At 43.4% G+C, this 24846-nt stretch overlaps 2 protein-coding genes across 2 annotated transcripts in view; one reads left to right on the top strand and one right to left on the bottom strand.

Moving 5' to 3' along the window:
* Window positions 1–7547: 7547 nt before the first annotated feature.
* Window positions 7548–24846, top strand: part of LOC123395519 (probable methylenetetrahydrofolate reductase) — a 24420-nt gene continuing 7121 nt past the window's right edge. Inside the window, exons 1-3 of the mRNA XM_045090523.1 lie at window positions 7548–7617; window positions 7691–7791; window positions 7888–7909. Coding sequence (XP_044946458.1) covers window positions 7588–7617; window positions 7691–7791; window positions 7888–7909 — 153 coding nt within the window. The 5' untranslated portion in view covers window positions 7548–7587. The remainder of the gene's footprint in view (window positions 7618–7690; window positions 7792–7887; window positions 7910–24846) is intronic.
* LOC123444923 lies at window positions 8304–15090 on the bottom strand. Its single transcript, XM_045121847.1, has 7 exons — window positions 14944–15090; window positions 14757–14819; window positions 12489–12601; window positions 12024–12165; window positions 11707–11772; window positions 11329–11551; window positions 8304–8566 (listed from the first exon to the last, which is right to left on the bottom strand). Exons 1-6 carry the CDS (start codon window positions 15088–15090, stop codon window positions 11522–11524), a joined length of 561 nt encoding a protein of 186 aa, XP_044977782.1. The 3' UTR covers window positions 8304–8566; window positions 11329–11521.

Raw genomic sequence — 24846 nt, 5'->3', positions numbered from 1 at the left:
TTCAGATCTAATCTGCCGTAAAAATGGGATATATTTACCCTGGAAGGTGCGTACGAAGATCACAGAAAGTAGTGTTGGAGAGGCTCTTCGTTCGAGTGTCCAATGCACCCTAACTTGGCGGAGGAGGACGTCTACGGCGGCGGCGGACGAAGATGGTCCGACTCCGGCGTGATTCTGGCGACGAAGAGGTCGAGGCAGTGAAGCTCTTCCTCACCGGCGACAAGACTACCAGCGGTGGCGCTAGGGTTTGGTGGAGTGTGCTGTGGCAGGAGAGCGATGAGGCGAAGAAGAGGATACTGAGGGGGATAAGGACATATTTATAGCCCAAAAGTTATTGTTTGGCACGAAAGTTTCGGACCAAATAGCCCCTGCCTCTACGTCTTCGCAGGACACGTGTAGCTCCCGTACGATGCGGTGGAAATAGTGGAGATCGTGGTTATCCGATCGTGGGAAGTGGGGGTTCAGTTACTGTGCCTTTAAAGAAAACAATTTTTGAAGACTTGAGGACTTTCGTTACAAAATCATCAGCTGACAAGGATGTAGTGAGGATTTTGAACAAAGTTTCAAGTAGAACGCATACGAAGAATTGAATAGACTGGATAAGTATAGCATAGAGGAAAAGTAGGGTCCGATCACATTCACTTAGCAGAAACATCAACTTGAAGAATTAGCAATAAGTGAATGTTGTTGAGGACTAGAAATCACAGTCTACTTAGGCAAATGAAAGTCATCAAGTGTTTTTGAAGATTTTGTAATAGATCATCACAATGAAGAACAACTGTTTTGAAGAAAAAAAAATGCATTTTGAGGAAATTGATAATTTGAAGAAAATCAACTTGAGGGATTTCACATTGGGCGGTGGCGTTACCCACCATATAAGAATGTTGATTACACACGCCGTGTACAATTGTCGTAGGGCCCTGAGAATCAATTTCTTCACATTTAGAGTGACTTTCTTCATCAGTTGAAGAAAATCGTTTCATCATGTGTTGCACATCTAAGTCATCAACTTTGCATAAGTGTTAGGATGTGTGCATGTTTTTACAAAACATTTGAAGATTCTAAGATATTTAGCTCACACCGCAACTTGCAAAACCTTTTCTCATCCAATGGCTTAGTGAAGATATCTGCTAGTTGATCATCAGTCTTCACATGGTCGATGAGGATATTGCCCTTGAGGACATGGTCCCGAAGAAAATGATGACGAATCTCGATATGCTTGGTCTTCGAGTGTTGTACTGGGTTGTATGCAATCTTGATAGCACTCTCATTGTCACAGTAGAGAGGCACATTCTTCATGTTGATGCCGTAGTCCTTGAGGGTTTGCTTCATCCACAGCAATTGAGCACAGCAAGAACCAGCAGCAATGTACTCAGCTTCGGCAGTGGAGAGTGATACGCAGTTCTGCTTCTTTGGGGACCAGCAAACTAGTGGTCTTTCGAGGAAATGGCATGTGCCAGAAGTTGACTTGCCATCCACACGGTCACCAGCATAGTCTGAATCAGAATACCCTACCAGATGAAGATTGGAGCCCCTGGGATACCATAATCCTAGTGTTGGTGTGTGAGCTAAGTATCGAAGAATATATTTCACAGCCTTATGGTGTGATTCCTTCGGTTTTGCTTGAAAACGTGCACACATGCAAACACTAAGCATTATATCTGGCCTAGATGCACATAGATACAATAAAGAGCCAATCATAGAACGGTATACCTGCTGATCAAAATCTTTACCATTTTCATCAGTGCCGAGGTGACCGTTGGTAGGCATCGGAGTCTTGGCACCTTTGCATTTGTGCATGTCGAATTTCCTGAGAACATCCTTGAGGTATTTCTCCTGTGATATGAAGATTCAATTGCTTTGTTGACAAATTTGAAGACCTAAGAAGAATTTCAGCTCCCTCATCATGGACATCTGATATTCTTCACTCATCATGTAGGCAAATTCATCACTGTATCTTTTGTCAGTACAACCAAATATGATATCATCAACATATATTTGACATACAAACAGCTCATTATCATAGGATTTTGTGAAAAGAGTTGGATCGAGTGAACCAGGTTTGAAGCCTTTCTTCATGAGGAATTCCTTCAATGTATCATACCATGCCCGAGGGGCTTGCTTGACACCATACAGAGCCTTTTTGAGTCTGAAGACTTTGTCTGTATTCTTTGGATCCTCAAAACCTGGACCTAGGACCTAGTCCTCTCACATAGGACCTACTCTACCCTCTCTTAGGTAGAATATCATAAAACAAGATAGGCCCTACCTCTCCATTATGGAGAATGGAGATCATCCTGTCTCCAATTCTTGGCCTACGCACAATGTTGCTTTCAAGTAGCTCTCTACGATTGACCATACATTTTTTCGAATCTTTGATTGTTATTTCATCGGTTTTAGAAATCTGGTATGGACAAGAGTGATGAATATACATAGGCTGACCTGGCTGTGTTGGTTGTATGCTCATAACATCAAAGCGACCTCTTGGAAACATCAGATGAGGCACACAATCCTGCGGGATTTTCTATTGAAAAACATAGTAATAACTTTGTAGCTAGCAATATAGTTTAGTTTTACAAGAATTTATGCAAAAGATGCACGGATGTCGTAATAGTAGAAAATCTTACCATGCAATCTCCATGCATGTTACCGTAGTTCACCACGTGCAATAGTGGCACGTATTGACCATAATGTGGAGGTGTTTGGTGATAGCTATTATAATTCTCAAGATTATTAATAAATGCGACAAGATGATTTTTCTCCTTATAAGTTAATTCCGCTTCATCATTGTAGTAGTAGGTTCTGTCTATCATCTTCCGTATATTTTTGGAAGAATGAAAATAAGTTGTCAACTATTTTTAAATAAACAATATAAATTACTTAATAAATATGGTTGAGAAACTCACGTAATGGTACAACTGGAGGCGTATGCAAATCAACTGGAGCCTTGCATAGTGCTACCCAACTTTTGCATTCAAAAAAGGAGTAGGTGTCTGCATTGTACAACTTTACGGCAAAAGTATAACCATGCTCGGTCCTCAAGTGAACTATCTTTACCTCCATAATTTTTCCAGTACTGAAACCAATCTTATCCAAGAAATAAATTCTTGCATGGCAGGGGATACACTAGTAGAATAGTAAAAAATAAAAATTATAAGTTGAAGCAAAAGAAGTCATGCTTAATTACGAAAAAAGATTTGTCGTTGTGAATTACTGTATCCACTTCGAAGTCCTCATCCAGCATGATGCTGAAGCGCCTATCATGAACTAGGTGAGGCGTGTCGCACAGGCCGTGCTCGTCTTGGAAGTATTCGCACAGGCGACGACCAGGAGGAGGGCGGCGGCGACAACAAGGAGGAGGACGGGCTCGGGGTGGCGGCGACGAGGAGGAGGACGACGGGCTCGGGACGGCGGCGACGACGAGGAGGACGGGCTCGGGGGGCAAATGGGAGAGTTTGGGGGAAAATTTCGACAACTCTCATCTATATGCGAAAACCAGTGGTCATGGTTCGAGGCACAAACCGGGACCAATGCACCCCTATCGTCTCGGCTTGTGCTGCAAACCGGGACTAAAGGCCAATTTCCAACAGCCCAAAGGGCGGGAAGAAGAGACCTTTAGTCCCGGTTGGTGCCGACAACCGACACAAAAGGGCGTATTTCGTGTCGGTTGGTGGGACAAACCGAGACTAAAGGCTTGTGCCTGCCACAGCCGCGATGCGGCTGGATGTTTAGTCCCACCTCGCTAGCCGAGAGAGCCTGAGAGTGGTCTGTAAGCATTGGTGCGTAGACCCACTCGAGCACCTCTCAAATGCAGGCTTTCGGTCCTAATTTGTTACTGCCTGTAGGCCTACTGGGCCTTCTGCCTGAATTCTGGCCCAATTCTCAGGGTGGGTTTCTAGTCGTATTCACGCGTGGTGGCCCATTACGTGGCATTTTTAAAAAAATTTAGTTTTTTTGTTTCTTTTTTTACTTTTTTTATTTTATTTTGTGACTAACTTTACTAAAAAATAAATTTTTGAGTGATTCTTTTTCCTCCTATTTAATATTACTGTGTTTTTAATCTTTATATTCAATTTGAAAGGTTTTAGGTTATTTTAAATGATTATTTTAATCAAAAACAAATCTGTTACAAAAGTGATTTCATTTTTTAGAACTTATTTAAACTCAAGACTTTTTGTGTTTTCAAAATGCACCATTCTAGGCCACATCATCAATTTTCAACACTTTACGAGTTCATTTGGTATTTTTCATGCATTTACTCATTTTTTTAGCTAAATGGCCTAGAAATTGAAAGGCACTACAAAAAAACTCTGAACAGGTTGAAAGTTGGCATGGTATCATCATTTCACCTACATAACATGTGCTAAAAAGTTGAGAGGGTTCGGCAAAAATTGGATGCACTTCGTGTACAAATTGGACAATCTCTTTCAAAGTATCACGGTTTTAATCAAAAACAGATTTGTTACAAAATGGATTTCATTTTTTTGAACTTATTTGAACTCAAGACTTTTTATGTGTTCAAAATGCACCATTCAATGCCACGTCATCAATTTTCAACACTTTCTGAATTCATTTGGTATTTTTCACGCATTTACTAATTTTTTGAGCTAAATGGCCCAGAAATTGAAAACACTACAAATGAACTGTGTACAGGTTGAAAGTTGGCATGGTATCATCATTTCACCCACATATCATGTGCTAAAAAGTTGAGAGGGTTGCGGCAAAAACTAGTTGTACTTCGTGTACAAATCGGACAATCTCTTTAGAAGTATCAGGGTTTCTTACGAAAACAGATCTGTTACAAAAGAGATTTATTTTTTGAACTTATTTGAACTCAAGACTTTTTGTGTGTTCAAAGTGCACCATTCAAGGCCACATCATCAATTTTCAATTATTTCTGAGTTCATTTGGTATTTTGCGCGCATTTACTGATTTTTTTGAGCTAAATGGCCCAGAAATTAAAAAGCACTACAAATGAACTGTGAATAGGTTGAAAGTTGGCATGGTATCATCATTTCACCCTGATAGCATGTGCTAAAAAGTTGAGAGAGTTGCGGCAAAAACTGGATGCACTTCGTGTACAAATCGGACAATCTTTTTCGAAGCATGAGGGTTTCTTACGAAAACTCGTGTGTTACAAAAGGGATTTCATATTTTGAACTTATTTAAATTCAAGACTTTATGTGTGTTCAAAATGCACTATTCAGGGCCGCATCATCAATTTTGAACACTTTCTGAGTTCATTTGGTATTTTTCATGCATTTACTGATTTTGTTTTTTGAGCTAAATGGCCTAGAAATTTAAAAGCACTACAAATGAACTCTGAATAGGTTGAAAGTTGGCATGGTATCATAATTTCACCCACATAGCATGTGCTAAAAATTTGAGAGGGTTGCGGCAAAAACTGGATGCGCTTCGTGTACAAATCGAAGAATCTCTTTTGAAGTATCAGGGTTTTTACGAAAACTCATCTGTTACAAAAGAAATTACATTTTTTGAACTTATTTTAACTGAAGACTTTTTGTGTGTTCAAAATGCACCATTCAAGGCCACATCATCTATTTTCAACACTTTCCGAGTTTATTTGGTATTACTCATGCATTTACTGATTTGTTTTGACCTAAATGGCCCATAAATTGAAAAGCACTACAAATGAACTCTGAATAGGTTGAAAGTTCGCATGGCATCATCATTTCACCCACATAGCATGTGCTAAAAAGTTGATAGGGTTGCGGCAAAAACTGCATGCACTTCGTGTACAAATCAGACAATCTCTTTTGAAGTATTAGGGTTTTTTACGAAAATTCATCTGTTACAAAAGGGATTTCATTTTTTTGAATACAAAAGGGATTTCATTTTTTAAAACTTATTTGAACTCAAGACTTTTTGTGTGTTCAAAATGCACCATTCAAGGCCGCATCATCAATTTTCAACACTTTCTGAGTTCATTTAGTATTTTTCATGCATTTACTGAATTGTTTGAGCTAAATGGCCCAGAAATTGAAAAGCACTACAAATGAACTTTGAATAGGTTGAAAGTTGGTATGGTATCATCATTTCACCCACATAGCAAGTGCTAAAAAGTTGAGAGGGTTGCGGCAAAAACTGGATGCACTTTGTGTACAAAAGTTCTGAGGTGGGAAATGCATGATACCATGAAAAGTAGCAAATGAAGTTAGAAAGGGCTAAACCATTCAAATTTGAAAACTATAATGGCACAAACAGAAACTAGACATATATAAATTGATCCAAGCAGTATATAATGATACTAGTCCAAACAGTACATAATAATAGCTAGCATATATATATATATATATATATATATATATATATATATATATATACACACACACACACACAAGCGTTCGCCGTTGTGAACACTACTCGTCTGAATCGTCTGAATCAGAATGTCCACCTGCTCTGAGGTGACGTCGACCATAGTTGACGACTCGAATCTTGCGGTACAACTCATATGGAACGTATGCATCTTTTGATGCATACTCAATGTTGATACGATCAAGTGTTGTCTTCTCCCAAAATATGTGCTGAGACTTTGGGAATTTGGTCTTCATATCAGCATACTCCTCGTCGATCAAGGCGACTGCCATATGAGCCATCGAAGTCCTCTCATGTCGAAGCATGAATTCCCGTTGGAGATCAATGAGGCATACAGCTGGTATCTCAATACCGAAGTTGTGCCCCATCTTCAGCTTGTCGTTCATTATGTCAACGGTAGCAAAACTGATGCTGCTGCGAAGGAAGTCCATGAATTCTGGACAATGCTTGTAACTACTGCAACAACAACAATTTAAAATAGAACAAATGTTACATACTGCTGCAACAAGGAAAAATGTTTCACTAGAACTAAAGAGAAAATTATCTTTAGGATTCAAATGGAACATATTGCTATCCTATGCAATTTTCATATCCTATGAATTGATCAAGAAATCGTAAATTAACTATGGTATATATATATATATATGTATATATATATATATGTATGTATATATATGTATATATATATATATACATATATATATACATATATATACATACATATATATATATATACATATATATATATATATATATATACATATATATATACATATATATACATACATACATATATATATATATATATATATATATATATATATATATATATATATATATATATATATGCAACAAGCTAGATATATTGCATATTGCTATCCAATGAAACCTAGAGAGATCACTATAGCTATCCAATGGTACCTAGAGAGATCACTAGCTATATGCAATTTTCATAACTATGACATATCATATTGCTATCCAATGGAACCTAGAGAGATCACTAGCTATATGCAATTTTCATAACCTTGGATCAAAGAACGCCCCATAAAATTGTTTCACTACAACTAAAGAGAAATTGATCTTTATAGGATTCCAAAATGGAACATATTGCTATCGATCCTATGCAATTTTCATATCCTATGAATTGATGAAGAAACTCTCAATTAACTATCCAATAGAACATATATAGAAACTGCATATTGCTATCCAAAACTCTCGCGCCTCAAGACTTTGCACCTTTACACACTAAACATGGAAAAGACCGCTTTAGCAATTCTGATGGTGATTTCCTTGTCTTGCTTGGTTTAATTTTTTGCTCTGACGAGTTTCTAACAGCTAACTATTGTTTCTCCAGAATCTTGGATTAATAGAGGAATCCAAGATTTCAAGAACATTACCTTGGAGGCCACCAACTAATGTTTTCCGTGTCAAAGAGGATGTTCGTCCTATATTCTGGTAAAAAAAAATTCTGATTTTTTCTTTGTGAAAGCTGATTGACTATTAGTACCACACATATACTCATTCAATCTTGTCTTTGATATAAGTGAGCAGGACCAACAGACCAAAGAGTTACATTTGAAGGACCACTCATTACTAAGAAAAGGCCTGCTAGTGGTGCACCTGTTTTGGCTACTAATGTCGCACTATAGATGCGCCACTAGCATCACGCCATTAGAATTTTTTACTAATGGCGCACCAGGCAGTGCGCCATTAGTATAGCTCATGGTGCGCCATTAGTATGCCTCCCAGATGCGCCATTAGTATGCCTCCCAGGTGCGCCATTAGTATGCATCCCAGGTGTGCCATTAGTATAGCTCATGGTGCGCCACATGTTATACTATCAGCTCTAAAAATATTCAATTATTATCCTCACACCCACAAGAAGGTTCAAGATAAACACATATTACACCATGATGAAAATATGTTTATAAACATGCACATACATTGAACGCAAGTTGACAAACAAATTAACCTAGAGGAAGCATAGTTTTGACCATCTTAACAATCATCTAGAACACACAAGTCACAAAAAGATAAGGACTATTGGTTACTATGAGAGACTTCAGATGGTCCAGAACACACAAGTTTGTATCTACATGCACAAAATGCAAGCACCAAAACACTCGAAACACCAAATGGTCTACAAGACAATAAGGTCCATGATTACAGGTTGGTTGGTCCATAAACGCTAGAGAGTCATCATGTCCATGTGCATCAATAGGTTGAGTACCTGAAAACATTTTGCACAAATTTGTCAAGAAAGTGGAACCAGATCAAGTTGTTAAAATCTCATATGTGTATTAAAAATATTCGATCAAAAGATTATCATGATATCATAGTTAACAATATATCCTTGTGTTTCAAAGACATGTTTGCAAACTGCGAGTCAAGGTCTCTGATGTTTCCACATATATAAATCTTACACTAGACTGAACTGACAAGGTTGCCCATCGTGGAACACCCCTAGGCCTTGAATCACTGATGCTAGTTAAGAGATGAGCGGCTGACTACAAAATGATTGTTCAACTACAACATCCGCATAGCCATCCACTGCTCCAACGTCAATTGGAGTCGCTTCTAGTGTACTTGGTACATTAACAACCACAGTTCGATTATCCTTCACTGTAGCTATTCGATTTAACATTTTGAGCTGTGTGAAGTTAAATTTGCAGAAGATTAGAAGAGAGAAAAATCCAGCACCAGACACAAATTAGTAAATCTAGCCATGTTTCAAGCTTCCATGCAATGCACTGCAGTATGTCAAAACTTACAAATTTGTATATACTATGTTGTTCCAACCCACTAAAGCACTTGCAATTTCATTAGCTCCAACTTCTATAGAGATGTAATTACATATAAAAACTATCTCCCAAACATATTAATGACAATGTTCATACAGAAGCTAACATAATTAACAATTCAATACCTCCTACATTTACATAACCAGCACATGGACCGCGTCAAGAAGAAGCTACATTTCATCATACCAAGGAAGATAAGAGGGCCAGGTATACACACGTTTTTCCTTATGGAAATCTTATCATCCAATAACTGTTTAGCAGGATCATCAGCTGGGTTACTTTGTTTGCGCCTCTCAGTTTTTGACCTTTCTAGATTTGATGGACCCGTAGTTTCAGTAGTTATCTCAGTATCCTTGACCACCCCCGGCATAGTGCTTGACCTATGGAGGTTTCCGTTATCTGCAAGGAAGGATGACTTGAATGTTGAATTAAAAGGAAATGATAACATTTATACTTTCCAAGTCACATTATCACAAGATAAATAGAAGAAACTGGGCATAAATTGTACGAGCAGAAAACAACTGAACAATTTTCTTATCACATCCTCTTACTGTGTTTCGGCGTGCTACATTTTTTTATAGTCATGGGATAAATTGAACACAACCACAGAAAAAGTTCAGAAACATTCGGTTTGGGTAAAAGTACCAACTAGCGTTCTCTAAACGATGCGAACAAGCAATTTCCTTATAATAGCCAACACTAGTACATGCAGAAACTTGCAATCTAAAAAAGTGTGTAGCAAAGAGATGGGACAAGAATAGACGGGGCCAAAGGAGAAACGACAAATGGTTCAGGCATAATCTTCCTGTAGGCCTGGTCCTCATCGTTCTGAAGATCAGCTTGAGATATTTCAAACACCCGGTGCTTCAGGCATAATCTCTACAAAAATGAAATGTGCAGTAAGCAGAGAATATTTGGAGGGTCCATTGTAGCCTTTCCCCAAAAGGATATCAAATGCTGCAGTTTCCCGTTCACCTGAAAAACTTTCATGGTCATATACATGCTCACATACCACTTTCCCAAAATCTGCAGCAGCTTTTCCTCAAATCCCATACCATGTTTTTGAAGCTCCACAGTGATAATAGCAATTAGACTAAAAAGAAGTTTCATTCTCCAGCATATTGAAAAATGTAGGGAGTGGAAACATGACAAAACTACTAATCATACATCTGTACAAGTAATGGTTTTCCACGTACCAGGCAAAAATACTTTCATATGCTTTCTCTAATTCTCTACATGGTGACATTTTTAATTCATCTCACATCAACTCGAAAGAAAATCAAACATACCATCCACTACAGGCTCACAGTTCATGAGTGTTATGCTAATTTTTGGTTCAAATCGATCTGAAGGCACATGTTAGAAAGCTAAACTGAATCTTTGAAAACAATCCCTATGATTCCAAGATAGAAACAGGTGATATTATGTGAGCTGTGAAGCAGTCATAAACTTATAATTGCAGAGTTGTAGTAATTTTACAGCACTAAAACTGAATGTACTGTTATACTAGTACTATTAAGCACGGACCAGTACTTGCTTGCAGTGTTAACTCTCGAAACAAAATTTTCTACTATTAAGTATGGTACTTGCTTGCAGTGTTATACTAGTACTATTAAGTACGATACGCTGGCTTCAATTAGGCTAAGCATTAAGCAAAGGGGCGTGGCATCGACATGGGCATGTCATGTAGATCAGTAGATGTAGGCAAGGTGATGTCATGTAGATCAGTCCATGTGATGTAGATCAGTCATAAACTAAGTCCCTGAGAAGTGTTGGATGTGAGCTGCTGCAAGACATGGATTTATCAAAACAATGGAAATAAAATCTACTATCTGTGCGGAAACGCCTCACAGAAATCCATAGCTTATAACATATTGTTTTACAGAAACATGTGTACCTTTTTAATTAAGGAAAAACATGCGTAAAGCCATAACATATTTGTTTTAACTAAACTATAAACAGGGCCAGTGGCGGATGCAGGCACAATTTTATGGTGTGGCAGTGGTAACTAGCAAATGTATCTCAGCTCAAATCATCAATGAAGTATCATATAGACCTAGTATACATGACAGGTGTTAATTACGTATGGCAGCAGCCAAAGCTTGCCAATTGCTGGCTTCGCCACTGAACAGGGCTGTGCTAGGATCATCTGAAAAACAACAAGGTTCGTAATAGAAGAAAAAGCACTAACCTGGAGAAGATCCAACACTTGGGGTAGATGCTGGGAAGGGAACAACGAAATGGGGATGAGGCTTGTGAGATGAATGGCTTCGTTGCTAGCCGGACGAAGTCGCATATAAATGAACCCAACGAGATCTGGACTGAGTTGACTTGACTCTCCCTCCATCATGGTAAATAATGAACCCAACGAGATCTGGACTGAGTCAACGAGATCCGGCCGAAAAAGCACTGACCTAGAAAGTACATGGACACAACAATAATGAACAGTAATATACCAGATAGATATGTCACCATGCCACCATGGTAAATGACATGGGAGACTGATGGTAAGTGAAATCTGAGGTTACTTTGTTGAAATAATAAATAAAGAGAAAACAAGGATCAGTACCTTCAGGCAAGAAAATATCCCAGGAAGCCCATACCCGCAGCTCAGCTGCATCAGATAAATATATAACTGAAACAGTTTACCAGAAGAACCACACATTAATCAAAGATTCAAACGCCCATACACGTGTTTAGCATCTGAGGGGCCTAAAGAGCAGGCCCAGCCAAAAGAAGTAGCTTCGATGCAAGAGGCTTTTCCTCAAATAACATGTGTTTCAGTCTTTCGTATAAGGGATCAGTTTAAGGAAGGGCAGTAATAAACAATCAAGCATAGGAGCATAGCATTATCAGAAATTACATAGACTGAAGGTAGAGTAGTACCTCTAAAACACGTTTGCTTCTGAATGCCAGTAGCCCATCACAGATCTCATTCTTGAGAATATTTACTAGCTCAAGTGAACTCTGACAGCATTTCAAGGGCCCTAGTGCAAAAGATAAATCCAGATCCTCGCCTTTCCAAGTACTCTGCTGGCTTTTGAACGTGCGTATGCAGCTGTACACGCGTGCCTACGGGATTCTTGCTTCGGCCGGCTACTTGACGGAACTTGCGTAACTAGCGACACGACTAAAACTGATCGATGGATTTGATGGCTAAAGGCCCGTGTCGAGCCTTTGCTTTGTATTGCTTTTCGTTTTTCTGGTGTTACAATCAACACCCCTAGGGTGTCTTTTATACACGTCCACAAGGGACTATGAAAATAGAATAGGACTAGGAATCTTATTACTACTAGGACTCGGTTTGGCTTTCTTTCCTAATCCTAAAGAAACAACATGATTAACTTCTACATACTCGTTAATACAATGATATAACTGGTAGGGCTATTACTCTTGCCTTGGCCTTTTGTAGCTGCAAGATCTGATCTAGATAGTCCCACAATATCAACAACACTGAACTTCCCCTAAAACAAGTTTAAAAACAGAAAATTGTTGGCAATAAGCCACGGCGACTGCGTCCGGTGCGCGTGCGTGCGCGTACGGGACGCGTCAGGCTCATGGCGAGTGTGTGTGAGTTGGTTAGACGGATGCGCCGGGTGTGGCCGTGCCGGGCGCTGGAACCAGTCGCGTCCCGTTGGCGTGCGTGCGCGACGGGCGCGGGAGCTGAGGAGTGCGGGGCGGGCGTTGCGTGGGCACTGCGTTAGTTGCATGCATGGGTGAGTTAGTTAGCTCGTGTGAGTAGTGCTGTTAGTGGTGGCCGAGTGCAGCGGCAAGCCAATTCAGTACGTGGGTGCTTGCATGTGATCGCTAGCCTGATGTGTGTAGCTTGGGTATAAAAGGCCCTTCGTGTACTGGTTGTAGTCTGCGGTGCTTGAGTTCGTGCTTGAGTAGAAGAAAGCGGCTGTTCGTGCAGCCGGCGGCGTTCGTGCGCCGGGTATACCTTGTTGTCCACTGCCTCATTCCTCCTTCTTTCTTGTCGTTCGAGCGTGAGAGAGAGAGACAGCAAGGACAATGACTCAACCCCAACATTTGGCATCAGAGCTTCGGTTCGGGAGCTCGCCGACGGCAATGGCGATCGTACCACATGGCGGAGGCGCGGGCGGATCGGTGTCAATGGCGATGCCGATGCTCACGCCGGACAACTACACGGTGTGGGCGATCAAGGCGCAGGCGATTCTCGACGTCCACACCGTGTGGGAGGCGGTGGCGCCGGGCGACGCGGCGGTGAACGCCAAGAAGGACAAGGCGGCGCGCGCAATGCTCCTTGGAGCGCTGCCGGAGGATGTGCTGCTGCAGGTGGCGACGAAGCTCACCGCCAAGGAGGTATGGGACTCCTTGAAGGTGAGGTTCGTCGGCGCCGATCGTGTCCGCGCGGCGAGGTTGGCGACGCTGCGCGGGGACTTTGACCGCTTGGAGATGGCGGACGGCGAGGCGTTGGACGCGTACGCCGGGAGGCTGGCAGGGATGACGACGCGGTTCGCGAGCCTAGGGGAGACGCTGGGCGATGCGGTGCTTGTGAAGAAGCTGCTGGACACCGTCCCGGATCGGTTGTTCCCCGTCGTCGCCGGCATCGAGCAGTTCTGTGACACGGCGACCATGGCGTTCGACGAGGCGTTCGGGCGGCTGCTCGCGTTCGACGAGCGGGTTCGGCTCGTGGACAAGACGATGGTGAGCGCGGGGTCAGCAGCTGCTCATGACGGCGGCGCAGTGGGCAGCGCGGGAGCGTCGACATGGCGGTGCTTGGGATGACGACGACGGCAAGAGCGTGGCATCGAGCATCGGCGGGAACCGCCGTGGACGCTGCTACAAGTGCGGCGTGCGCGGACACTTCAAGAGGGACTGCCCCAAGCTGCGGAAGGAGCCGGCGGCGGAACGCGCGCTGCTGGCGGACGTCGTTGGAGTCGAGGACGACGGGCTCCTCTGAGTCGTGGCTTAGGTTGTGTGTTGGCAATAAGCCACGGCGACTGCGTCGGGTGCGCGTGCATGCGCGTACGGGACGCGTCAGGCTCGTGGCGAGTGTGTGTGAGTTGGTTAGACGGATGCGCCGGGTGTGGCCGTGCCGGGCGCTGGAACCAGTCGCGTCCCGTTGGCGTGCGTGCGCGCGACGGGCGCGGGAGCTGAGGAGTGCGGGGCGGGCGTTGCATGGGCACTGCGTTAGTTGCATGTATGGGTGAGTTAGTTAGCTCGTGTGAGTAGTGCTGTTAATGGTGGCCGAGTGCAGCGGCAAGCCAATTCAGTACGTGGGTGGTTGCATGTGATCGCTAGCCTGATGTGTGTAGCTTGGGTATAAAAGGCCCTTCGTGTACTGGTTGTAGTCTGCGGTGCTTGAGTTCGTGCTTGAGTAGAAGAAAGTGGTTGTTCGTGCAGCCGGCGGCGTTCGTGCGCCGGGTATACCTTGTTGTCCACTGCCTCATTCCTCCTTCTTTCTTGTCGTTCGAGCGTGAGAGAGAGACAGCAGGACAATGACTCAACCCCAACAAAAATCACCAATTATAAGCCTACCACATAAAATGGCCAGTACGATTAAATCACAAGTCCATAAATCCTTACACCGTTTAGCCGCAATGGTCAAAAATAAGCTGGAACAAGTAGCAAGTATAGGAAAAAGTAATCGATCACCTTGAATATATTCATGCCGTGCATCTCAATATTGTTGCCCGCATACTTGTACGGCTGAACATCCTGCATACCGATGCAAACAACGCCAGCTTAGCCAGCAGATAACGAAATGCCCTTCTCGATGGGACATGTTCTGAACAGGCAGGACTTGTAACTTTGCCATGAACAACGACTGGAAACAAGCAACCTGTGATGGGACCATCTCGGCGGCCGGTGACGATAGGCAGGACTGATCCCTCCCGGGCACGATGTCGATGCAGTGAGCTGCGGCCTTTTCATGAGACAGTAAGCCGGTCAGGCACTGCAAGAGCAGCGACGGCGATGGCAACCGCATCACGGTCAGTCTGAGACGGAGAGCAAAATCACAAATTAGGTTGAAAACAACAGTGTATCCCATAGCAACAGTACCCGTGACCCGTTTATTATACTACCTCATCTAAAAAAGACATTAACAGTGGCCTAAATAGAGGGGAGAACAGACACTAGTGGAAAACGGGTCTTTGGCCGGGACCCTTTAGTCCCGGCCTGCCTCTGGGCCGGGACTAAAGGTCCGGCCACGTCGCCCCAAATCGCAATGCCTCCCTAGAGGCTTTAGTCCCGGTCCGTAAGGAGCCTTTAGTCCCGGTTCGTGTCCCAAACCGGGACTAAAGGGCTACGCGGGGTGCAGCCCGCATGTGTGCCACCTTTAGTCCCGGTTTGTGTCTCAAACCGGGACTAAAGTCCTCTGCCTATATATAGCACAGCCCCCCTCTCCCCTCTTCCTTGCATTTTTCTTGGATGGAAGAGTGTGGGTGTGTGCTAGCTCTCCATTTTTTTCATGCACTAGAGGTGTTTGTTGAAATGTGTGTTAGAGCGATGCCGCTTCAGTTCACCGAACACAACTACGATATGAGATGCCTGAGCCACGCTTAAACCTCTTCCTCTTTATTTCTACTTATTCTAAAAGGTTAGCAACTATATTTCCTCGTTTGGACCGTGCGGTACTAATTTTTAGGATCGTGATTGTATTTGATATATTGTCGTATAACGCAGATGAGCCATCCATGGATGTACGGTGATCGACGCACAGCCGCTTACAGAGAAGGCGTGCATTCTTTTCGAGATGCAGCCGATGCGAACAAGCATGGTGGTGGCTTTATGTTTTGTCCATGTGTTGAATGTCGGAATGAGAAGGATTACACTTCCTCAAGAGTCATTCAGAGCCACCTGCTTCGGTCCGGTTTTATGTCGGGCTATAATGTTTGGACCAAGCACGGAGAAAGAGGGGTTATGATGGAAGACGACGATGAAGAAGAAGAGAACGATGATGATAACTACCGATCTATGTTCCCTGAGTATGCTGATACCGCAATGGAAGACAATGAAGAAGAAGATCAGGATGAAGAACGGGAACCAGATGAGCCCGCTGATGATCTTGGCCGGGTCATTTCTGATGCACGGCGAGGTTGCGACACAGGAAAGGAGAGGTTGCAGTTCGAGCAGATGTTACAGAACCACAACAAATTGTTGTACCCAACTTGTGAAGATGGCCAGAAGAAGCTGGGTAGCACACTGGAATTGCTGAAGTGGAAGGCAGAGACCGGTGTGACTGACTCGTCATTCGAAAAGTTGCTGGTACTGATGAAGAAGATGCTTCCAAGAAAGAACGAATTGCCCGCCAGCACGTACGAAGCAACGAAGCTTGTTTGCCCTCTAGGATTAGACGTGTAGAAGATACATGCATGCCCTAATGACTGCATCCTCTACCGCGGTGAGAAGTACGAGAATATGGATAAATGCCCGGTATGCACTGCATTGCGGTATAAGATCAGAAAAGATGACCCTGGTGATATTGAGGGCGAGCCACCCAGGAAGAGGGTTCCTGCCAAGGTGATGTGGTATGCTCCTATAATACCACGGTTGAAACGTATGTTCAGAAATAAAGATCATGCGAAGTTGTTGCGATGGCACATGGAAGATCGTATGAAAGACGATAAGTTGAGGCACACCGCTGATGGTCGGCAGTGGAGAAAAATCGAGAGAGAGTTCCCGAGATTTGCAGCTCACGCAAGGAACGTATGGTTAGGTCTGAGTACAGATGGCATGAATCCTTTTGGGAGCAGAGTTGCAGTCACATCACCTGGCCCGTTACTCTATGTATCTACAACCTTCCTCCTTGGTTGTGCATGAAGCGGAAGTTCATTATAATGTCAGTGCTTATCCAAGGTCCAAAGCAACCCGGCAACGATATTGATGTGTGAAAGTGGGTTATATCGACTAGAGGGGGGGTGAATAGGAGATTTTTAGAATTTCATCACTGAGGAAATTCCTCACTAAATGACTAACTTACAGCAGAAACAGTAAAGGATCAGACGTGCAAACGTTCACACCAGCAGTATTTCAGAGTGAAGAATGTGAAAACAGATTACACAGTAAGCAGGCACGCAGAGTACAGATGATGATTAACTATTGTGAAGAATTTGGGGTTGAGGAAATTCAGAGAAAGTTTTCAGCAAATTCTTCAAACAGTCACAATGAAAGTCATCAACACATAATACAAAGAAAGTAAAGAGTTGAGGAATTAGAACCCGATTCTCAGAGAAGACAGGCGTTGATGACCCAGTTCCAACTGCTGTGACAGTTGTACATCTAGTTTGGAGCGGCTTGGTATTGAAACTAAAGCACACCCAGTCCCGGGACACACAGTCCCTACCGTATTCTCCTTGAGCTAAGGACACACAGTCCTCGCCCAACACTCGTGGTAAGTCTTCAGGGCAGACTTCCAAACCCTCACAAAATTGGTCACCCGACGATCCACAATGAACTGCTGGAACGTTCTAGACCATGACGCCTAACCGTCTGGAGGATGCACAGTCCTCAAAGGTAAAAGGCTTCAGTCCCACACAGGAACAACTTCTTCAATGATGCTGAATCACTAGGTTTGGTTTGTGGTTTCGGTGGGTGGTGTATTTCCTCACTGATGAATTACTCTCGAAGTCTATGAGGAATTTGGGTTGCTCTTATGACAAGTGTCAGTTTCTAACGGAGCAGCCAACCAGCTAGTGGTTGTGGGGGTGGCTATTTATAGCCTCGGAGCATCCCGACATGATTTGACACTAATGCCCTTAAATAATATGACCATTGGAGTGGATAAGACCAGTGACTTGGCATGGTTATCGAAACGGTCGGGACCCTCAACTGTGAGAGTCCTCATGTCACTCATATTCCTCACTTGAGGATTTTGGTAGGATTAGGCTTGGGTTGAGCATCATGAGGAAATCCATTCCATAGTGTTACTTTGACCCCCTTTAACAGTACGGTGTTCCTATTCATCAAATGCGAAGAAAGTAAAACAGAAAACGTAAATCTTCACACTTCAATTTCTTCAGAATGATTTTCTTCACGAACCACCGGTCTTCTCAATATCAGTATCTTCATGAGGAATATCAATTTCATCGCAGATTCCTCGCGATTCATTTCTTCAACTGAAGATATACATTTTTAGGGGTCGATATTCTTCAAATATCTCAAACTCCTCAATGGCTTATAGATCCTGTGTACACTTATAAACACATTAGATACTTAACCTATAAGTATTCAAACCACCAAAATCACTAAGGGACACTAGATGCACTTACAATATCCCCCTTTTTGGTGGTCGATGACAATTAGGTTAAGTCTTCAACAGGGATCAAAAATATGAAGTGTAAATACTCATTTGAGGAATTTGAGAACAAGATTTAGAGAGACTCCCCTTGAAGATGTGCATACCTTGAGGATTTTGCTTTTATACCAGATGCACATTGATGATTTATATCATGGAGATCTCCCCCTGAGTCTTGTAAATCATGCATACATATAACAGATCATATGAAGAAAATGAAGATGCATGATGACAAATGGTATCTGACGAATTCCAGCATGCGTGCATTAAAACTTTGAGGAATAAGCATGCGAAGAAAAACGTTCAAAAGCGTTAGAGTACCATCGGGCTTAAGTTACAACTCATTACATAAAAACTTCAGAAGAGCCAAGAGTTTATAACTTAAATATAGTTCATAGGCCTCAAAAATATCCCGCTTGAAGACTAACTCTCGAGTTTCTCCCCCTTTGTCATCAAGTGACAAAAAGGGACAAACTGAGGACTAACGCCCGTGAAGACTTCATTTCTTGGCGGTTGATGAAGAGCCGTGACGCTTCTTGGGGGTAGTCTTCTTCCTTGGGACGGTTGCTGTGTCGAGTTGTTCCTCATCAGATTCAGCAGTGCGGAATGAAGAAAATGAGCTGTCTTCAAGGTCTGGCACTGGAATGGGCCTGAACTTCCTCTTGGGAGGCCACGACCAGTCAAAGTCTCGCTCAAAGTCCATTTCTTCAAGCTCAGTCGGAGTCTTCAGATGTGCAAGTGTAGCCCAGGTGCGATCGAAAACCTCATGCAGATAGTGATGATTAATCTTCACCGAGTTCTGAGTTTCAGTGAGAGTTTTCACAATGGCACCAAACTGGCGTTTGACCCATTTGTGGTTGCGATCCACCTTCTGGTGAAGACTGGGGAGGAGCTCTCTGGTGTTCAGCACGCGAGGAGGAACTGGGCTTACTGGACGAGTCTCAGTATCCTCCCATGAAGAATATGCTTCTGGCTCTCTGAACTGACCATCAAGGGGCCTGCTGCCTTCTTCAATCACAGATTTTCCTTTTCCTTCAATGGGCTCAAAAGTCTTCTTGTTGACCCGGATAGGAGGCATATAACCAACATGGTTTTGACAATCACCGTGAAAGTTGATGCCTGTCCTTGTCCTGATGAATCTCATGATCCACGGGGCATAAATCTTGTGATCATAGGGGCACATTGCATTGTCGGCCAAAGTCCTCAAGAAGAAATCATGGATATTAATGGGAATACCGTGAATGATGTTGAAGAGGATATTCTTCATGAGGCCTACAACATCTTCTTCATCGTCATGGCCTTTGATTGGCGCGAGCACACTGCATAGGATTCTGTAGACAGACCGAGGTGTGTACTTGAGCTCATGGACGAGGAAGGTTGTTCTTGAGGGTTTGTCTGCAGCCAAAGGCTTCATGAGGACTTCCATCATACCATTTGGCAGCTCACGCTCACCATAAAGCTTCACTGCCCCATTTGAGGGAATTGGTACGGGCAGTTCTCTGAGGAGTTCAGAAGCAGGAGCTTTGTAGTGAGTATTTTGGGACATCCAGTCAAACACCCAAGTGTTGATGTCATCAGCGTTGCCAGATATGTGCAGAGTGGCATAGAACTGAAGAATAAGCTCACTATTCCAGTCTGATATGTCTAAGCACATAGGGAGCAAACCTGCATCGTGGAGTACATTGAGGACTGGTTCCAGGCAGGGTATTGCTTCAAGCTCAACATGGGGATTGTGCCTGTGCTGGAATATCTTGTTGCGTCCACAGAGCACAGAGAAATAGTAGTTCATCTGAGTCCTTGTCCAAAACTTCAGATGCCTCATTTGAGGCTTGTCATAAGGGTTCTCTCCGATGAAATACATGCGTTCTTCAAAGAAATCTTCTTTCTGAAACTTTGGACGCTTGGAGAATGGTTGGCGCTGAACTGGCTTAAGATTTTGCTGAGGATTGGGGGAGGAGACAACAATGGCAGTCTCTGGGTTGAGCACAATGAATTCATTGTCTTGGGCGGGTACATTTTCTTCAGCATTTTCCTCAAGGTGAGGAATTTCATCAGCTGGTACTTCTTGCTGGGGAGATGATGCTTGCTCTGGCTGAGCTTCAGGCTGAGGAATTTCTGTTTCTTTCTCATTTGGAGGAGTTGGGTGAGCCTGTTCCTCATCTTGAGGAGTCTGCTCAGAATGTACATTTTCCTCAGCTTGTTTTTCTTCAGCTGGCTTTGTGGCAGAAGCAGTTTCATCAGCTGGTGCAGCTGATGCTTGAGCAGTCTCTGTCTGAGGAATAAGAGGTTGAGGACTGTCATCAATCTGGATTTGCTCATCAGTGTGTTCCTCAGAGGCGACATCCTTCATTTCCTCATCTGCCCTTGTAGCTAGGTCATCAATGACGACCATCTCATATGAAGGGGCGACATTTAGAGGCACTGGATCCAGAGGAGCAGTTTCTTCAGTGTCTTTGAGGCACTTTGCCTCTGTCTCTTCTACTGCTGAGGTGGTTTTTCTCTTCTTGGCTTCCTTTTCAGCAGCTCTTGTTTTCTTCGCGTCTGATACAGACGGAATTATCTTCTTCACCTTTGAAGCTTTTGGTGAAGGTGTTCTTTCTGCAGATTCTTCAGCTGGTAGTGAGGAACCAGCTGGAACAGAGTCATCAGCCTGCTTTGATGAAGCAGCTGGATCAGGAGCAGTCTCATCAGTGGTTGCAATTTCATCAGTTGCAGTTTCCGTGATGATTTCTTCAATGGCCGGTTCATCAACACGGCGCTCTTGATGTTCTTCCTCAGCTTGAGGAGTTTCCTCCTCATCAGGAGATGCATCTGCTGGCTGCTCAACCAGGGGCTGAGGAGTTGGAGCTGGGGTTGCGGTTTTCTTGTTGTAGTCATCAACGGCACTAGTGGCTAGCTTGATGAAATTGCGCTTGATGCTTTTGCGATCTGACAGCTTGTCATACTTGTCAGTCAATACTTGCAGCCCTGCCTGGGTTGACACCAGTGCATTAGGAGTCAGCTTGAGGAGATTCTGCCTGAGGAATTTCTCCTTTTTGGCCTTTGCAACCTTTGCCTGCCTGGTCTGCTGTTCTTTCCACTTGGCTTCATTTATGAAGGTGGCCACCATGTGGCTGATGCCAGGAGGAAGTTTCAAATCATCAATGGGAGTGTTTGGGTCCTCATACCATATATTGATGTAGTCTAGGAGGACCTTGGGGTCCATAGCCAGAGGAATATCACTGCCTGATGCTTGTGCTACCCTTTCTTGCTTGTTTCTGATGATGGCTTGCAGGGTTTCATCATCATATTCATCACTTCCCTCTGATGCAGACGGGACTGCGATGATTTTGCTGGGGCTGGGCAGAGGTGCACGTTCAGTAGTTGTCAAAGTCTTCATAAGTGGTGTTGAAGACTTTGTCTCCGAGCTAGTTGCAGCTGGGAGTGAGGAGCTGAAGCTGACGGTCGTAGGTTTCACGACATGCTTCTGTACTGGTTTCTCTTGAGGCTTTGGAGGTGGAGCTGAGGATTTTGGTGCTGAGGAGATTGGTGCAGAGGGTTTTGGCACTGATGGTTTTGGTGTTGAAGGTTTTGGTAATGAGGGTTTTGGGGCTAAGGATTTTATGACAGAAGCCTGAGCAGACTTCTCTTGAGGCTTTGGAGCCCTTTGCTTTGATGGCACAGACTGCGTGTGAGGAATTTCTGAGCCCGAGGTTTCTGCCGCTCAGGAATTAGCAGCACCAGAGGCAGCAGCTGAGGATTCATTAAATTTCCTCACTGCAGCTTCTGCCTGCTTCTTGAGCTTGGCCAGATGTTTTTCATTCTCATCTGGGTAGTCATCAATTGTCATGAGACTTGAGGAGTGTGCTACTTGATGATCCTCAAGTGGGGCCCTTCTGTCAGGAGGCTTCAAAGCAAATTTCTTCGCATATTTTGGAGTCACAAACCTGTACTCCTTCCATTCCTTCGCCCATCGGCGTTCAATCTTCTGAAGCCTTATCTTTCTCTTGGCCATTGTCTCATGTTCATCAGGCGTACAATAGTCCAAGTATATGTCCTCAGGGATATCAGCCGCAGTGTTTTGCTCCAGTTTCTTTCCTCCCTTCTGTTTTCTCTCTTCCTCCATTTTCTTCAGTTGAGGATTTTGCTGATGATTTTGAACTCTTGAGGATTCTGATGAGCCTTGAAGAGTTTCTTCCAGAAACGTTGCAAATGAGTTAATGTGATGAGAACCGAGAGATTCATCAGCTGACATGTGTGTACCTGTGAACAGAGTATAGTTGCGAGGAATTTGGAGAGGTCACATATGCGTTCTCAGATTTAAAGAAAATGCAAAAGTTTGACAGTTTGAGGAATATAACCAGTGGTTGAGGAATTTGCCTAAGCATACAGTTCTTGGGTTCCAGAGTTGTACAGATCCGAAAATTCGCACAATTGAGGAATCTCGTGAAAATCTTAGATGCTTAGCTAGTTCATCAATGATTGTGGTGATAGGTAGTGTTTGAGGGATCATGTGCGCATCGTATCTTGAGGAAAAACAGATTTCACATAGAAGATGTAAAATTTCAGATCTAATCTGCCGTAAAAATGGGATATATTTACCCTGGAAGGTGCGTACGAAGATCACAGAAAGTAGTGTTGGAGAGGCTCTTCGTTCGAGTGTCCAATGCACCCTAACTTGGCGGAGGAGGACGTCTACGGCGGCGGCGGACGAAGATGGTCCGACTCCGGCGTGATTCTGGCGACGAAGAGGTCGAGGCAGTGAAGCTCTTCCTCACCGGCGACAAGACTACCAGCGGTGGCGCTAGGGTTTGGTGGAGTGTGCTGTGGCAGGAGAGCGATGAGGCGAAGAAGAGGATACTGAGGGGGATAAGGACATATTTATAGCCCAAAAGTTATTGTTTGGCACGAAAGTTTCGGACCAAATAGCCCCTGCCTCTACGTCTTCGCAGGACACGTGTAGCTCCCGTACGATGCAGTGGAAATAGTGGAGATCGTGGTTATCCGATCGTGGGAAGTGGGGGTTCAGTTACTGTGCCTTTAAAGAAAACAATTTTTGAAGACTTGAGGACTTTCGTTACAAAATCATCAGCTGACAAGGATGTAGTGAGGATTTTGAACAAAGTTTCAAGTAGAACGCATACGAAGAATTGAATAGACTGGATAAGTATAGCATAGAGGAAAAGTAGGGTCCGATCACATTCACTTAGCAGAAACATCAACTTGAAGAATTAGCAATAAGTGAATGTTGTTGAGGACTAGAAATCACAGTCTACTTAGGCAAATGAAAGTCATCAAGTGTTTTTGAAGATTTTGTAATAGATCATCACAATGAAGAACAACTGTTTTGAAGAAAAAAAAATGCATTTTGAGGAAATTGATAATTTGAAGAAAATCAACTTGAGGGATTTCACATTGGGCGGTGGCGTTACCCACCATATAAGAATGTTGATTACACACGCCGTGTACAATTGTCGTAGGGCCCTGAGAATCAATTTCTTCACATTTAGAGTGACTTTCTTCATCAGTTGAAGAAAATCGTTTCATCATGTGTTGCACATCTAAGTCATCAACTTTGCATAAGTGTTAGGATGTGTGCATGTTTTTACAAAACATTTGAAGATTCTAAGATATTTAGCTCACACCGCAACTTGCAAAACCTTTTCTCATCCAATGGCTTAGTGAAGATATCTGCTAGTTGATCATCAGTCTTCACATGGTCGATGAGGATATTGCCCTTGAGGACATGGTCCCGAAGAAAATGATGACGAATCTCGATATGCTTGGTCTTCGAGTGTTGTACTGGGTTGTATGCAATCTTGATAGCACTCTCATTGTCACAGTAGAGAGGCACATTCTTCATGTTGATGCCGTAGTCCTTGAGGGTTTGCTTCATCCACAGCAATTGAGCACAGCAAGAACCAGCAGCAATGTACTCAGCTTCGGCAGTGGAGAGTGATACGCAGTTCTGCTTCTTTGGGGACCAGCAAACTAGTGGTCTTTCGAGGAAATGGCATGTGCCAGAAGTTGACTTGCCATCCACACGGTCACCAGCATAGTCTGAATCAGAATACCCTACCAGATGAAGATTGGAGCCCCTGGGATACCATAATCCTAGTGTTGGTGTGTGAGCTAAGTATCGAAGAATATATTTCACAGCCTTATGGTGTGATTCCTTCGGTTTTGCTTGAAAACGTGCACACATGCAAACACTAAGCATTATATCTGGCCTAGATGCACATAGATACAATAAAGAGCCAATCATAGAACGGTATACCTGCTGATCAAAATCTTTACCATTTTCATCAGTGCCGAGGTGACCGTTGGTAGGCATCGGAGTCTTGGCACCTTTGCATTTGTGCATGTCGAATTTCCTGAGAACATCCTTGAGGTATTTCTCCTGTGATATGAAGATTCAATTGCTTTGTTGACAAATTTGAAGACCTAAGAAGAATTTCAGCTCCCTCA

This window comes from Hordeum vulgare, chromosome 1H, assembly GCF_904849725.1.
Source record: "Hordeum vulgare subsp. vulgare chromosome 1H, MorexV3_pseudomolecules_assembly, whole genome shotgun sequence".
In the NCBI taxonomy this organism is placed as follows: domain Eukaryota; kingdom Viridiplantae; phylum Streptophyta; class Magnoliopsida; order Poales; family Poaceae; genus Hordeum; species Hordeum vulgare.
The sequence above is the reverse complement of the archived record's forward strand: the minus strand, read 5'-3'. Positions and strand labels throughout refer to the sequence as shown.

Excerpts from the sequence above, each read along its gene's own strand:
- LOC123444923 (XM_045121847.1), bottom strand. The coding sequence starts at position 15,090 with ATGCGGTTGCCATCGCCGTCGCTGCTCTTGCAGTGCCTGACCGGCTTA. Across the intron at positions 12,166-12,488 it reads ATCATTGTATTAACGAGTAT|TACTTGGAAAGGCGAGGATC; the intron begins GTAGAAGTTAAT and ends AAGCCAGCAGAG. Across the intron at positions 11,773-12,023 it reads GAAGCAAACGTGTTTTAGAG|TTATATATTTATCTGATGCA; the intron begins GTACTACTCTAC and ends AAACTGTTTCAG.